The sequence below is a fragment of the Trachypithecus francoisi genome, unplaced genomic scaffold, assembly GCF_009764315.1.
Source record: "Trachypithecus francoisi isolate TF-2019V2 unplaced genomic scaffold, Tfra_2.0 Lachesis_group5, whole genome shotgun sequence".
NCBI classification, from domain to species: Eukaryota; Metazoa; Chordata; class Mammalia; order Primates; family Cercopithecidae; genus Trachypithecus; species Trachypithecus francoisi.
The window spans coordinates 121,207,327-121,224,269 of record NW_022681470.1 but is presented as its reverse complement, the minus strand read 5'-3'; the positions used below and the strand labels follow the sequence as shown (position 1 = coordinate 121,224,269).

General features: G+C 39.4%; 1 protein-coding gene across 3 annotated transcripts in view; it reads right to left on the bottom strand.

Moving 5' to 3' along the window:
- The window catches only part of DBT (dihydrolipoamide branched chain transacylase E2), a 57,784-nt gene extending 49,591 nt beyond the window's left edge, over positions 1-8,193 (bottom strand). For 2 of the 3 annotated variants that reach the window (XM_033196574.1, XM_033196575.1), the window contains exon 1: positions 8,062-8,193. In XM_033196574.1, the coding sequence (XP_033052465.1) occupies positions 8,062-8,112 (51 nt within the window). In that variant the 5' untranslated portion in view covers positions 8,113-8,193. Of the gene's footprint in view, positions 1-7,318; positions 7,379-8,061 lie in introns of all 3 variants that reach the window. The other variant, XM_033196576.1, reaches the window with a different exon arrangement.
- Positions 8,194-16,943: the final 8,750 nt, after the last annotated feature.

The window sequence follows — 16,943 nt, the reverse complement described above, 5'->3', positions numbered from 1 at the left end:
CCATGCCAGGCCATAATATCTTATTTTGAAAGTTAATATTTTAATGCTATTAATACCTAACTACATCACACTGTGAACATAAACTACAGAAATGTATTTACTTATTTAATTTTAAAACCCTGAGCTTACTTCTCTGCAGAAATTTCTAACCTTCTTAGTATAAGAATACTGATAAGTGAAACTTATTCATGTATGTAACAGGGTCACTTTTACTTTAAAAAAAAATCATGTACATTAGTGGTGATTAGCTCTTAAAGGCTATGTTATGCCGGGCGCGGTGGCTCAAGCCTGTAATCCCAGCACTTTGGGAGGCCGAGACGGGCGGATCACAAGGTCAGGAGATGGAGACCATCCTGGCTAACCCGGTGAAACCCCGTCTCTACTAAAAAAATAAAAAAAAACTAGCCGGGCGAGGTGGCGGGCGCCTATAGTCCCAGCTACTCGGGAGGCTGAGGCAGGAGAATGGCCTGAACCCGAAAGGCGGAGCTTGCAGTGAGCTGAGATCCGGCCACTGCACTCCAGCTTGGGCGACAGAGCGAGATGTTATAGTAAACATTATATAGTACAGTTATGTTTTAATACATATTTATAAACTAGAATTTTTGTTTTATTCTGATAGCAAATAACATATAATTAAAAGTTTGGTTTACTGACAAGAACAATACATTTAAATTCTTATTTTTTACTTTAAATTTCAAGCTATTACTGATTTCTGAAGGCAAAGAAAAACTGAAGATCCCTTTCCTAAAACATAAATAATCTTAAATCATTCATCTTAACTTTAGAGATCACCCTAAATCAACTAATCTTTATAATATCTACATTTTATTCTTATTAACATTAATATTCAGGAAATACAAAGCCTAACTAAAATAATTAAAATTGATAGCTTAAAACTAGAAGACAATGAAAGAATTCTCTTTCCCAAACATTTCCATTTTGTTTGTCCTTGCTTTCTCCTTCAGCTCCCATAACTCTGACTCTTGGTCAACAATCAAATCAAAGGAGTGAATCAACCTGTTTCATCAGACATAAAACTTAGGGACAATAAAGGAAAGTTTTGAAGTATATAGATCCACCTTAATTTAAATAAAATTGTTGATATTTTTAAAACGTTTGAAAGAAAATTAAACTATTAGAAGGTCTTACCTTCAACAACAACACAACTCCTGTTGAGCTATTCATGGGTCAGGGGCAGCACAAACCACCAAGCTTAACATTTATCGAGTGCCTCCCAAGTGCTGAGTACTTTCAAAGCCTTTTCAGACAGACCAGGCACGGTGGCTCTTGCCTATAATCCCAGCACTTTAGGAGGCTGAGGTGAGTGGATCGCTTGAGGTCAAGAGTTCAAGACCAGCCTAACCAATGTGACGAGACCCCCTCTTTACTAAAAATACAAAAATTAGCTGGACATGGTGGCACACACCTGTAGTCCCAGCTACTCGGGAGGCTGAAGCACAAGAATCGCTTGAACCTGGGAGGTGGATGTTGCAATGAGCCAAGATCACACCACTGCACTTCAGACTAGGTGACAGAGACAGACCTTGTCTCCAAAAAAAAAAAAAAAGAAAAATAGTCTTTTCAGACATCATCTTTTTTGTCGTTGTTTTTTATTTTGAGATGGAGTTTTGCTCTGTCACCCAGGCTGGAGTGCAGTGGCACGATCTCAGCTTACTGTAACCTCTGCCTCCCAGGTTCAAGCGATTCTTGTGCCTCAGCCTCCCAAGTAGCTGGGACTATAGGCATGTGCCACCATGTCCAGCTAAACCTTTTTTTTGTATTTTAATAGAGACGGGATTTCATTATGTTGCCCAGGGTGGTCTCGATCTCCTCAGCTCAGGCAATCCGCCCACCTTGACCTCTCAAAGTACTAGGACTACAGGCATGAGTCATGATGCCCGACCCAGACATCATTTTTATATCTTACAATTTCCCTGTGGAACATACACGTTAGCCTTCTTCAACACACAGGAAGCTGACGGGAAAGGTGAAGTAATTTGTCCACGGTCACACAGCAAATAAGTGAGACAATCAAGCTCTGAAGCTAAGTAAATTTGATGTCAAAGACCCTAGAAGTAGGAGAAATAATCCCTAATTTCAAAGTTTACAACCTATGTGAGAAAACACACACACACACACACACACACACAAACATACTCAAGCATGGACATGCATGCTCTAACTTTTTGTAATAAGAGACATAGCCTTCTTCAATATAATCCATAGGTTCACACACAAAAAAGAAGCACAGGCAGTAAGTGATAAAGGAGTTTAAGTAGGCCGGGCATGGTGGCTCATGCCTGTAATTTCATTGCACTCCAGCCTAGGCAACAAGAGCAAAACTCTGTCTCAAAAAAAAAAAATGGAGTTTAAGTAAAGGGATCTGGTGGGTTTTTTTTCACATTAGTGTGACCTGGGAAGGCTTCTTGGGGGAAGATTTAAGCTGCACTGTGCATAATAAGCCTCCATAATAAAAGAGCAGAAGGGCACTTTTAAGGCAGAGGAAACAGCATAAATAAACTACAGCAGAAATTTACTTAGCATATCTGCTGGGACATTGAGCAGCTTGATTTGGTTTGACCAAAGGTATAAAAGAGAGCAGTGGAAACAGCTCAAGGAGGAAATGGTTGACTATAACGTCAGTATAAGGAGTCTTAACTCATACACTATGGGTTATTGAAGAAAAAGGATTAGGATATTAGTAGTGGTTTACCAAATAGATTACAACAGATAAAATCTGGAGAGAAAGGGAGAAGTCAAGAAACTATTACATACCAAAATTACCAGAAAAAGGATCTTTTTTTAAAAAAGAAACTATTACCGTATTCCTCTCTTATCTCCTTATGGGCAGTGGACACGTTCAAGGTCCCCCGAATAGTGAATCCTACATATTCTACATATACCATGTTTTTCCTATACATACATACCTATAATAAAGTTTAATTATAAATCAGACACAGTAAGAGAGTAATAATAGTAACATAATAAAATAGAAAAAGTATGATAATATACTTTAATATAGGTTTTATGAATGTGGTCTCTCTCTCAAAATATCTTACTGTACTGTGCTCACCTATTTTCAGACTGCAGTCGATCGTGGGTAACTGAGACCGCAGGTAAGAAGGGGAGAGTACTGTGTAGTATCTGAGATGCAAAGCAACAGGCTCCTGACTGAGGTAATTAACAGTAGAAAAAGAAAAAAAGCAACAAAAGTACCATAGGCAGTATATGATTAATATAATAATAATTGAATGGCTATGAGGAGCAGGCTAAAAGCACTGTGAAGTTGCTGAATAGATGGATTAACAGGCAACAGGAAAGAGGAGAAAAAATAATTTTTCAAGCTAGAATTCTAAATTTTTTTTCTAGAAACAGACTATTAGACTAGTAAATTATATTTTTTAATTTTCTTCAAAAACAGGGTTGGCTGGGCACAGTGGCTCATGCCTGTAATACCATCTCAAAAAATAATAATAAAATAAAGACAGGGTCTCACTTTTTTGCCCAGGATGGTCTTAAACTCCCAGGCTCAAGTGATCCTCCTGTCTCAGTCTCCCAGAATGCTGGGATTACAGGTGTGAGCCACCACACCCAGCTAGACTAGTAAATTAAGCATAAGGATTTAAACCTCCAATTTTAAAAAAGCATGCTTATAGAATTAACAGTTTTATATATTTTATATTTGAAGCAATTCTAAATTCATGTACGAACAATACTAAAGACACCTAATTCTATGGGGACCATCTGTACCAATGTGCCTGAGGTGACACCCAATTCACCCCTAGTAATTCAAGGCAATTATTAATAACACCATTTTCATTCTCAAATACATCCTGGTTGAACAACTACACATGTAGTCTAACTCTTAATGCAATTGTTTGACTAAAAGAGGTCTTTCCTTGATTTTAAAAAATAATTCAGCCAGGTGTAGTGGCTCATGCCCATAATCCCAACATTTTGGGAGGTCAAAGTGGAAGGATCACTTGAGCCCAGGAGTTCAAGACCATTCTGGGCAACGTAGTGAGACTTTGTTTACTAAAAATCAAAATAATTAGCCGGGCGTGGTGGTGAATGCCTATAGTCCCAGCTACTTGGGAGGCTGAGGAAGGAGGACCACTTGAGCCTAGGAGGTCAAGGCTGCAGTGAGCCAAGATCATGCCACCACACTCCAGCCTGGGCAACAGAGCAAGAACCTGTCTCAAAGATAATAATGAATAAAATAAAAAATTAGGCCAGGCACAGTGTCTCACACCCATAATCCCAACACTTTGGGAGACTGAGGCAGGCAGATCACGAGGTCAAGAGATCAAGACCATCCTGGCCAACATGGTGAAACCCTATCTCTATTAAAAATACAAAAATTAGCTGGGCGTGGTGGCACGTGCCTGTAGTCCCAGCTACTTGGGAGGCTGAGGCAGGAGAGTCGCTTGAACCCGGGAGGCGGAGGTTGCACTGAGCTGATACTGCGACATTGCATTCCAGCCTGGCAACAGAGTGAGACTCCGTCTCAAAAAACATAAAAATAAAAAATCAATAATTCAATATCACAACCAGGACAGAAAAACATAAAGGGAAATAAAACCATTCACCAAAGTAGCATATTAAGGAAATATTTGATAATAATTCAATAGGCAGCTGTTGAGCACTCCTAAAGTCAGACATTGTACTGGACTTGGAAATGCAAAGCTAAATAAGATGCAATATATAGTTCCTGAATTCAAATTGCTTACACTTTCCTACAGGAAGACAGACACAACAGAAAAATTCCAAATGGTATGATTAATCAAGAGTCAAATGCATGATGTCCTACGGAAATGTAAAACACAACATTATAAAGCTATTTTAATAATTTACTACAGGGGTAAGAGCTGTTTTTGCTTACAACTTTTTACAAAAGTTTAAAAGCCTGACTTTTTTCTACTGAGTCGTTTAAAAAATATTTATGAGCACCTACAATGTGCCAGGCACTTGGGATTATATAGACAACAGAACAGATGCAATTTATTCCCTTATAGAATGCACAGTCCAGTGAAAGGTAAAGGTAAACAGGTGATTATAATAAGTGCTATAATGAAGGAAATAGAGTGTGTTAAGGGAACCTAGCTAGAGAAAGTTATGTTGAAGTAAGACCTGAGGGATGAGTAGGAGTAACCCAGGGGATGAGGTGTGTTGCGATAAGGCCATAGGGGAGTAAGGCAAGAGTCTTTAAAGCAGAGGAAATACAAGTGCAAAGGTCTGAAGTAAAGGTCTGGAGTTGAGAGAGAAAGCACAGTGTGTGTGCAATTAACTCAAGTTGTTCAACAGAGTTCTAGTGTAGTTTAGTGTGGAATAAGGGTGGAGAAGTGTCAGAGTTGGGGGTGGGATGGGTAGGTTTTGGTAAGGAATGAGGTCTAAGAGACTAGAAAGGTCCAGATCATAAATTGCCTCACAGTCATTTGAATTTTGGACATTTTGCTGAAGGCAGTTTTAAGCAAGAAAATGACATTATCAAATATCTCTTACTTTATAAGATCACTCTGGCTACACTATGGAGAATGGGTTAGAAAAATGACAAGATCACTGGAGGCATATAATCCAGTTAAGAAGGGCCAAGACATCACCAGTTGAGGGCAGGGTGAAAAATCATGACTAGATTTCTTCAGAGAGAATTACAGGCTCAAATCAAGAGAAACTGGGCCAGGGCAGTGGCTCATGCCTGTAATCCCAGCACTTTGGGAGGCCAAGGTGGGAGGATGACCTGAGGTCAGGAATTCAAGACCAGCCTGGCCAACATGGCAAAACCCTGCCTCTACTAAAATTACAAAAATTAATCAGGCATGGTGGTGCGCGCCTGTAGTCCCAGCTACTTGGGAGGCTGAGGCAGGAGAATCGCTTGAACCCAGAAGGTGGAGGTTGCATTAAGCCGAGATTGCACCACTGCACTCCAGCCTGGGCAAGAGATCAAGACTCCTCCCAAAAAAACAAAAACAAAAACAAAAATTAAGAGACACTGGTTTGACGGTTCAGTTCTAGAGCCTGGAGAGTCTGACCTGCTTTGAAGCTTTATGGCAGACACTGTGAGAAGACTAAAGACAAGCTTTTCTGCTGGGCATGATGGCTTACGCTGTAATCCCAGCACTTTGGGAGGCCAAGGCAGGCAGATCACTTGAGGTCAGGAGTTCGAGACCAGCCTGGCCAACATGGTGAAACCCCGTCTCTACCAAAAATACAAAAATTAGCTGGGCATGATGGCATGTCCCTGTAGTCCCAGCTATTTGGGAGGCTGAGGCAGAAAAATCACTTTAACCTGGGAGGCGGAGGTTGCAGTGAGCCAAGATTGCACCACTACACTCTAGCCTAGGTGACAGAGAGAGACTCCATCTCAAAAAAAAAAAAAAAAAAAAAAAGAACAAAACAAACAAACAAAAAAACACACAAGTGTTTCTAAGCTCCCTTGTGCTAGCAGTGGCCATGTAACACTGTTCTGGTCAATGAGACTGGAACCTCATCTTCTTCCTCCTTCCTGCCTTGAACATAAAATAAGAAGTTGTAGCAGCCCTCTTGTAAACAGTAGGAAAAGGACAAATGAACTACTAGGGAAATGACAACACTGATAATCGTAAGCCACTTAACGCGAGCTGACATCTAATTGGGGATGCTCTGTATGCACGGATAATTTCCTATTTATTGGTTGGGTTTTTAATTGCAGCTGGAAAACATCACATACATATGAAACTGGAGATTTCCAGGACAGTAGGATATATGCGTTTGGAGTAGACCTGGTTGGAAGACTGGGGAACTGTAGAACTCATCAGCATAGATGGTAACTATATCCAAAGAGTGGATGGGATAACCCAGAAAGTGGGAAAAGTGCAGAGGGCCAAAGTCAGAGCCCTTTAGAAAGAGCAATATTTAAAAGGTGGGTAGGGAAAGAGGATATTGGGATGAAGTGGCCAAATATGAAGAAAGAATAATATTGGGAGACTGGTGTCACAGAAAACAAGAATGGAAAGCTCTAGAAAGAAGAGAGACCAATATATGTAAGTGTTGCTGAGAAGAGCTCTCTTCTCCTAGTTATCTCTTACTTATCCTTCTTAAATCTTAAGTCATACAGTATCCTCTGGGAACTCCTCTGACCCCCAAGTCCGCCATAGGTGTCTACTCCTGTGTGTTCCTGTAGTTCTAGGCACTTGTTCCATCACAGTACTTCTCATGCTGGGTTGTAATTTCTTAATATCTGTCTCCCTCTCCTTTGTCCTCCACCACAAGGTTGTAATCTCTTGAGAAGGAAGATATGATGTCTATTTCATATTTGTATCTCCAGTGCCTAACACAGTACCTGGTACATAGCAGGCTCTTGAAAGTTTTTGTAAGATCGGGGTCACCAAGGCAGGAACATCTAGGGAAAGGGAGAGGGGGCAGGAAGAAGAAACACTAAGCAAATAGGGTGAAATCATTACCGGGATGTGTCAGTGCTTGGTGCTAAGACTGGGAGAAAGAGAGGGAAGTGCAGGGGAGACGGTGGTGGGTCATAGCCTTGGTGACAAAAGGGTAGGAATGGTATGTGGTGCGGACATATAAGTACAGGCCAAAAGAGTGAAGCACAAGCCGCTCAGTTATTCGGAAGCAGGGCCCCCTGGTGATATTCTATAACTTGAACGGCCTCTTCCTCTACACACTGTAAATTCCTTGAGGGCAGGGGTCGTGTTACCAGTGTTTGGCATACTGTGGGTATGCAATAAATGCTAAACGAATATATCTCTGGATCCACAGCGCCTATCACTAATGCCTGGCATCTGGAAGGGGCTCAATGAAACGCCAGCTGGGCCTCGGGGTACAGATGGAGCAGGAGGACGGCTGAGTCGCTGCAGAAGCGCTTCCAGGTAAGGGGAGGGAGAGGGTCTTCACTCCAGACTAGTCGACTCGCTCCGTTCTCTGCCCTTTATTTTGCATGCATCCCTTCACCTCTCCATCACGCGTGCCCTGGACGCCTGGCACCGGAGGAGAAAGAAACACACCACTCCTGGATGACTCCGGACAAATCACTCCTTCCCAGACTCATATCTGCCCAAACCCGCTTACCAGCTTCCCCGCATTCCTGCTCCAGGTTCTCAGCATACGGACTGCAGCCATCTTACCCCGGAAATGACAGCTGCGCCGCAAACCCGAGAGACTCTCCGCGGCGCGACCTATCAGAAGATGGGAGACGCGCCTCCTGGACGACCAATAGGGAGAGAAGAAACGAGCCTCCCACCCAACAGCCAACCAGGGAGTAGGGCGGGGCATGAGCTAAAGCCTAAGGTTGGGGACTCCGCGGGGAGGGAAAAGGGCCTGGGGCATGGAGGCGGGGTAGAGGGCAGCCCAAATTTAACACTGCTGTGTAAATACAGATGCACCAAAGATAATCTTTTTAGTGTATGTGATGGGGGAAATAGAGAGTATTAAGGAAACACAAAGGAAAGGTACTTGCCTCAAGAAAGTTATGTTGCAGTAGGACCTGAGGGATGAGGTGGAAAACGTTTCCCCTTCTTCATCTTGTAGTGTAACCGCCTGAAGTACAGAAAATAGAATATTTCTATACGTTGTAGCAAGGCTCTGGACAACTAATTGTTTCACAAGTCCATACAGCAGTACTTTCCAATGACTGCCTTTTTTTAACTCCCATTTAGTGTTTTTGATTACCAAAATTGGCTAATCAATTTTTTTCATGAAAGATGAACATTACCTAAAGTCTAAAATAAACATGTTACCATCTTTCTTTTTACAGACTGCTGTCAGGTGCAGCTAACTAACATACGCAATACATGTCACAGACATATGATCTTGATTTACTTGTCTCTTGAAGAAATGTCAAACTCGGGTCAAGTAGAACTGGTAAAGAAAAGATCAAAACTTTCTTTTAAAAGGCAATCTTCCTCAGAGCAACTAGGAAACCAATTTCTGGAAATGTCCAGGATGACATTAGTCTGTTATTGCTTCTTACGTGGGAATGAAAATCAGCACAGATGTCTAAGGAATTACAGAGAAAAACTCTGGCACAAATACATTTTAAATCCTCAACATTGAAGATTAGTGGTTATGAAACAAAATCTCAGGTATTTCACAACTTCATTGTTTAATATGACCCAAACACTTTTTCTTCTCATTTGCCATTTTATGTATTACACACCTACACACATACACACACAAAATCACTGCAAACAATAAATCTTACCTTTTATGTTTGTTTGGCAGAGATAGGGTCTCTTGGGCCAGGCGTGGTGGCTTATGCCCATAATTCCAGCACTTTGGGAGGCTGAGGCAGGCAATGGCTTCAGCTCAGAAGTTCAAGATGGGATCTCATTCAGCTCAGAAGTTCAAGATGGGATCTCAGAATTTCAAGATGTTGCCAGGCTGGTCTCAAAGTCCTGGTCTCAAGCGGCGATCTTCCTATCTCAGCCTCCCAAAGTCCTAGGATTACAGGCATGAGTCACTGGGCCCGGCCTAAATAGTTATCTTTATCAGAAAATCTAGACTAGTCAAAAGAATTTCAAGTTTTTACATTTCCTTGAAAATATTTATAGACATTATCAATGTATTTATTTGATAATCCCACAAGCATGTGTTTGTATAAAAAGCAGTGGCAGTTGTACCTTTGAAGTGAATCATCTCCCTTCCAAGGTGTTGCTATACAACTTTCTTCCTCCTGATTTCCTTTTTAACTATACCTGCTCCTCAGAAGATAACTAGTTTATTTTCCTTTACCGTCTTTTTATCTCAATGGATTCTTGCTTCTGTATTCAGTATGTGTCCTTATCTTTCATTCCAGCATCTGGAAAGAAATACACCATCTATTCCCTAGTTAATTCTTTTATTCGAGTTTGAAAGCAACAAAGACCCCATTTCTTCTCTTTTTTTAAATTTAAAAATAACCAGTTATGACCCACCAATTCCACTCCTGGATAGCTATGTAAGAGAAATGACAACAGTGTTCACACAAAGACTTGTATAGGAATAATCATAACAGCATAATAGCCAAAATCTAGAAACAGCCCAAATGTCCAGTAACAGGTGAATAAACAAAATGTGGTACATCCATATACTGAAATATTATTCATCCTTAAAAATGACTGAATTAGCGATAATTGCTATGATGTGAAAAAAATATTATGCTAAGTAAAAGAATGCAAGCACAGAAAGTCACATATTACATGATTCCATTTCAATTAAATGTCCAGAAAATGTTGATTTATAGAGATGAAAAACAGATAGTTTTAGTTTATATTAATTACATAAAAAGATTATATTAGTATTATTAATTAATAAGGTTAGAATTAGAAAACAAATTAGCCTGGGGCTAGAGGTGGAAGGGGTAGTGATTGCAGAGGCAAGAGAGATTTTTTGTGTGTGTGGTGATGAAAGTTTCCTCTTGCCAGTTTGTGGCAATGATTGCATAATTCAAAAATCTTTGAAGTATATACTTAAGACAAGTGAATTTTATGGTATGTAAAGTATACCATAATAAAGCTGTTAAAACTGTGTTACATGGAAGAATAATGAACATATGAATAAAAACAAATACTTAAGGCTGGGCGCGGTGGCTCATGCCTGTAATCCCAGCACGTTGGGAGGTGGAGGTGGGTGACGAGGTCAGGAGTTCGAGGCCAGCCTGGCCAACATAGTGAAACCCCGTCTCTACTAAAAATACAAAAATTAGCCAGGAATGGTGGCATGCGCCTGTCGTCCTAGCTAATCGGGAGGCTGACACAGAAGAATTGCTTGAATATGGGAGGCAGAGGAGGTTGCGGTGAGCTGAGATTGTGCCACTGCACTCCAGCCTGGGCAACAGAGCAAGACTCCATCTCAAAACAAAACAAAACAAATACATACATCCCCTAATAATATAACAAAAAGTCTGGAACCTACCACTCAACTTTAAGAAATAGAACCTGCGGAAAAACACATCATGTAGATTGTTTAAAAATAAAATACATTCTAAACTAAAAAAAAAAAAGAAATAGAATCTTTCCTGTTAGTGAAGATCACTGTCTGCTCCTTCCTTTACCTCTCCCCACCATAAGCGTTACCTTGAATTGTGTTTATCATTCCATCGTTTCTTTTAGAATTGATCATATATACATATATGGATGGATGCCTAGCAACATATTATTTACTTTTGCTTGTTTTTGAGTCTCATAAAAATGGTATCGAACTGTATATATCTTTCTGTAACTAATGTTTCCGACATGATTTGTTTATCCATTCTCTACTAAGTGGATATTTGTGCTGTTTCTAGTTCTTTGCTATTACCATCAGTGCTGTTATGAACGTTCTTGATCACTTTGTTCTAGAGTTTCTTTAGCACAGTGCTTCTCAGACATAAATGAGCATTCATAGCAACTGGGTATCTTGTCAACATGCGGATTCTAATTCAGTAAATGTGGGTAGACCTGACATTCTGCATTTCTAACAAGCTCCAGGTGATACAAATGCTATTGGTTAGCCAACTACACTTTGATTAGTAAGCTCAGGATAAATACCTAAAAATTGAATTGTTGAAAGGGGGATGATGTTTATCTTCCAGTTTACTCTAGATAATATGAGATTGTTTTCCAGTGTGATTGTACAAACTACATGCCTAGCTGCTGTATGTTTATTGTTCCTCATTTGATATTGTCAGATTTAAAATCTTCCTCCAATTTAGTAATTATAAAATGGCGTTGTAATCTTAATTTGAATTTCCCTGATTATTAATAAAGTTGAGCATGTTTCTACATGTTTATTAGCCATTCTTAGAGAGCTTGCTCAATGTTGATATTTCGAAGATGGGTTGTCTATGTTACTTTCCATAAATGTGGGACGGAATAAGATGAAACAATTTATCCTTAAGAAAATGACTGTGGGACTGGTACGGTGGCTCTGTAATCCCAGCACTTTGGAAGGCCAAGGTGGGAGGATCACGTGAGCTCAGGAGTTTGTGACCAGTTTGGGCAACATGACAAAACCCCATCTCTACAAAAAAAATGGGGGTGGTGGCGCGTGCCTGTAGTCCCAAGAGACTGAGGCGAGAGGATCACTTGAGCTCTGGAGCTCGAGGCTGCAGTGAGTTATGATTGCATCACTGCACTCCAGCCTAGACAACAGGGCAAGACCCTGTCTCAAAAAAAAAAAAAAAAAAAAGAACATGACTGTGGCTTCATTAAATTGACACCCTGCTCTATTCAATGGAATTCTCCAGAAAGAGTGAAGTTTACCAAAATGCAACATGCTAATTAATGAAGGTCTTAAATTACTTGTTTGGCTCCTGGGTGTGACTTGACTGGTGTAGAAAAATCTGAGGATGACCTTCTGAATTCTAAGTGGTCAGGAGATAAATGTAGCCTAGAGTCAGCCCCTGCATCGACCATTCTATACTTATGTGCTCTGTTTTCTAATATTGTTTATTTGCACCTTTTTTTCTTGATCAGTCTTGTCATTTTATCAGTTTTTAAAATAGTCAACTTTGTTTTGTAATTTTTAAATTTCTGCTTTAATATTTAATATCTCATCTTTCTTTGGATTTATTTTCCAATTTTTTTTACTTTTTTTTTTTTTTTTTTGAGACAGAATCTCACTCTGTTGCCCAGGCTGGAGTACAGTGGTGTGGTCTCGACTCATCACAACCTCTGCCTCCCGGGTTCAAGCGATTCTCCTGCCTCAGCCTCCTGAATAGCTGGGATTAAAGGCACCTGCCACCACACCTGGCTAATTTTTTTATTTTTAGTAGAGATGGGGTTTCACCATATTGGCCAGGCTGGTCTTAAACTCATGACCTCGTGATCTGCCTGCCTTGGCCTCCCAAAGTGCTGGGATTACAGGCATGAGCCACTGCACCCGGCTCCAGTTCTTTTAACTTCTTAAAAGTCATTTTACTTATTAATTTTCAGCCTTTCTCTTTTCCTTTTTTTTGTTTTTGTTTCTGGTTTGTTTTAGTTTTTGTTTTTCTTTGCGATGGAGCCTTGCTTTTTTGCCCAGGCTGGAGTGCACTGGTACAACCTTGGCTCACTGCAACCTCCACCGCCCAGATTCAAGCAATCCTCCCACCTCAGCCTCCCGAGTAGCTGGGACTACAGGTGTGCACCACCACACCCAGCTAATTTTTGTATTTTTAGTAGACATGGGGTTTTCCCACATTGGCCAGGCTGGTCTCAAACTCCTGACCTCAAGTGATCTGCCCACCTCAGCCTCCCAAAGTGCTAGGATTACGGGCATGAGCCACTGTACTTGGCCCTTTCTCTTTTTCTAGTAGTAATATTTAGTGACATAAACTTCTGTTAATTACATACTAGTTTCATTACATTCATAGATTTTGATTCATAGAACTTTCACTCAAGTATTTTTATAATTTTCTATTATTTATTCTTTTATCTGCGTATTATATAGAAGTGTTACACTTTTTTTAGTTGTTGTTTTAGTTGTCTTTTTTAGAATTAATTTCTAACATAATTGCCATTTTGGTCAGGGAATAAACTGTATGATACAAAATCTTTGGATTTTTTTTTTTTTTAAACTTGCTTTATACCTTTGTCTTTTTTTTTTTTTTTTTTTTGAGACAGGGTGATCTATAAATAATTGAGCTAAAATTTCACAATATGGTAGTGGATTTACCAGTTTCTTCAATTTCTGATTTACATACTTTGAAGCTATTTATTACACAGTCACTCTGTCACCCAGGCTGTACTGCAGTGTCATGGTCATGGTTCACTGCAGCCTCAACCTCAACCTCCTGGGCTTGTGATCCTCCCACCTCAGCCTCCCAAGCAGCTGCAACCACAGGTGCATGCCATCACACCTGGCTAAGTTTTTTGTGATTTTTGTAGAGACAGGGTCTCACTATGTTGCTCAGGCTGGTCTTGAACTCCTGGGCTCAAGTGATTCTCCTGTCTTGGCCTCCCAAAGTGCTAGGATTACAGGCCCACTTAACCTTGTCATTCTTTATAAAAATTTCATGAGTTCTGGAGGAAAACATGTAATACATAATAACTGAAGGTTTTATATATATATATATATATATATTATATATGTATATATGTAAATGACCAATTTTGTATGTATATAATTGCCCTTAGATCAAGTTTATTAGTTGTTTTGTTTATTAGTTGTCTTGTCTTTCCTAAATTTTCATTTGCTTGATCTATAAATAATTGAGCTAAAATTTCACAATATGGTAGTGGATTTACCAGTTTCTTCAATTTCTGATTTACATACTTTGAAGCTATTTATTACACACAAATGTTTGAATAACTATTTTCCTGGGGAACACAATTTTTATTATTTTGTAGTGACTGTTTTTGGTCAATGATAATGCTTTTTGTATTAAAGTCTAATTTAATACAAAATATAGGTATACCACTAATATAGGTATACCACCTTTCTTTTTGTTGGCATTTATATGGCATATCTTTTCCATCTTTTTATTTGCAACCCCTCACCATCCTTAATGTTTTTGGTGCATCTCTTGTAAATGGCACTTTTTTTCAACCAATCTCTGGCTTTTTCATTTTTTAAATTTGTGGGTATGTGTGATCCAACAATCTCTGGCTTTTCATCAGAAAGTGTATTACTTTCATTGCTACTATTGATATATATGAATTTATTTATATTTTGTTACTTTAGTGCTTTCTTTTAATTTTTTTTTTTAATGCTCATTATGGTATTAGGTTTTTGTTCATTTAATCTGTATTTTCCTGTTAGTCAATTTTTTCCTTAGAATTATTAGAAGTTATACACTTACATGGTTATCCTTGAAACTTTACCTTGAGTACTTATATTAAAGTCTTGAATTATGTCAACTCTATTAATTGATATCCTAACTGCAAAGAGAGATCTTAGAATTCTTTAACTTTGTCATCCACCTCTCATCTTACATACATGTTGTCTGGTGTTATTTCATGTGATGTTTGCTTAGATTCAACTATGTGTTTACATTTTCTTTGCCCATCACTTCTTCTTAGACTCTCCTTCTGAAGCAATTTTTCTTTCTGAAGTACATCCTTTAGAATTTCCTTTAGAAAGTGTAGATATATGTTAAATACATTTTCCATGTATCTGGAAATTATTTTATTTCTATACTTTAATTCTTGAAAGATGATTTTGCTAAGTACCCAATTCTAGGTTGATGGTTATTTTCTGTCAGCATTCTGAATATACAATTCTACTCTTTCTGACTTCCATTGTTTTATTGAGGAATCAGTTATTGGTCTGTCATTTGTCATTAAAATAACCCAGGATTTAACCCAACTTTGCCACTTTATTGTTCTGTCATCTTGGCATGTCACTTCCAATTCCCTAGGCCTCAGTTCTTCATTGACCAAAGAGACATAAGAACACCAACCTCACAGTTTTGTTATGAACATTAAGACAGATCATGTATATGAAGGCACTACACAAGTGCTTATTATTACGACAGTGAGCTCATCTCTACATTATATTACTGTCTTGTTCTTTTCCCCCTACCACTGGAAGTAGTTAGAATGGGGCAAATGGGTCATAGCAAGGAATTCACAGCCAAAATTAGAAATAAAAAGGCAAGGCTTCTTCTGGGAAGGTTAAGTTTCTGTAATAGGAATCAAAGATGTGTTGTGGGAAGTCAGGGACCCTGAAAAGAGGGACCGGCTGGAGCCATGGCAGAGGAACAAACATTGTGAAGATTTCATGGACCTTTATAAGTTCCCAAATAGTACTTTTATAATTTCTTATGCCTGTCTTTACTTTAATCTCTTAATCCTGTTATCTTCGTAAGCTAAGGATGTACATCACCTCAGGACCACTGTGATAATTGTGTTAACTGTAAAAATTGATTGGAAAACATGTGTGTTTGAACAATACGAAATCAGTGCACCTTGAAAAAGAACAGAATAACAGCAATTTTTAGGGAACAAGGGAAGACAACCATAAGGTCTGCCTGCCTGCGGGGTCAGGCAAAAAGAACCATATTTTTCTTCTTGCAGAGAGCCATAAATGGATATGCAAGTAGGAGAGATATTGCTAAATTCTTTTCCTAGCAAGGAATATTAATATCAGTACCCTGGGAAAGGAATGCATTCCTGGGGGGAGGTCTATAAATGGCCGCTCTGGGAATGTCTGTCCCATGCAGTTGAGATAAGGACTGTGATATGTCCGGGTCTCCTGCAGTACCTTCAGGCTTACTAGGTTGGGGAAAAACTCTGCCCTGGTAAATTTGTGGTCAGACCAGTTCTCTGTTCTTGAACCCTGTTTTCTGTTATTTAAGATGTTTATCAAGACAATACATGCACCACTGAACATAGACCCTTATCAGCAGTTCTGCTTTTGCCCTTTGCCTTGTGATCTTTGTTGGACCCTTATCAGTAGTTCTGGGCTTTTGCCCTTTGTCCTGTTCCCTCAGAAGGATGTGATCTTTGTTAGGCCCTTACTAGTAGTTCTGCTTTTTGCCTTTTGAAGCATGTGCTCTTTGTGCCTACTCCCTGTTCCTACACTCTCTCCCCTTTTGAAACCCTTAATAAAAACTTGCTGGTCTGAGACTCAGGCGGGCATCACGGTCCTACCAATATGTGATGTCACCCTCAGTGGCCCAGCTATAAAATTCATCTCTTTATACTGTCTCTCTTTATTTCTCATTTGGCCAACACTTATGGAAAATAGAAAGAACCTACGGTGAAATATTGGGGGCGGGTTTCCCCAATAAAGATGTCAGATGGGGTACAGCTTTTTTATATTCCATCCCTACCGTCATTGCCTTACTTCACCTTCTCATTATCTCTTGCTGGATAATTGCATCATTGGTATTTCTCCCTTCAGGCTCTTAAGCCTCTTATTTACCCTCCTCATACTGCCAAAGCCTTCATTCTAAAATGCAAATATTATTACTTCTCTGATTAAAACCTTATGGCAAATTCCAGATTTGGTTAAGTACATAGTCTGTGTGTTCCCTAAAACATTCTCTGTGGCAAAGCAGCAGAGCGTTG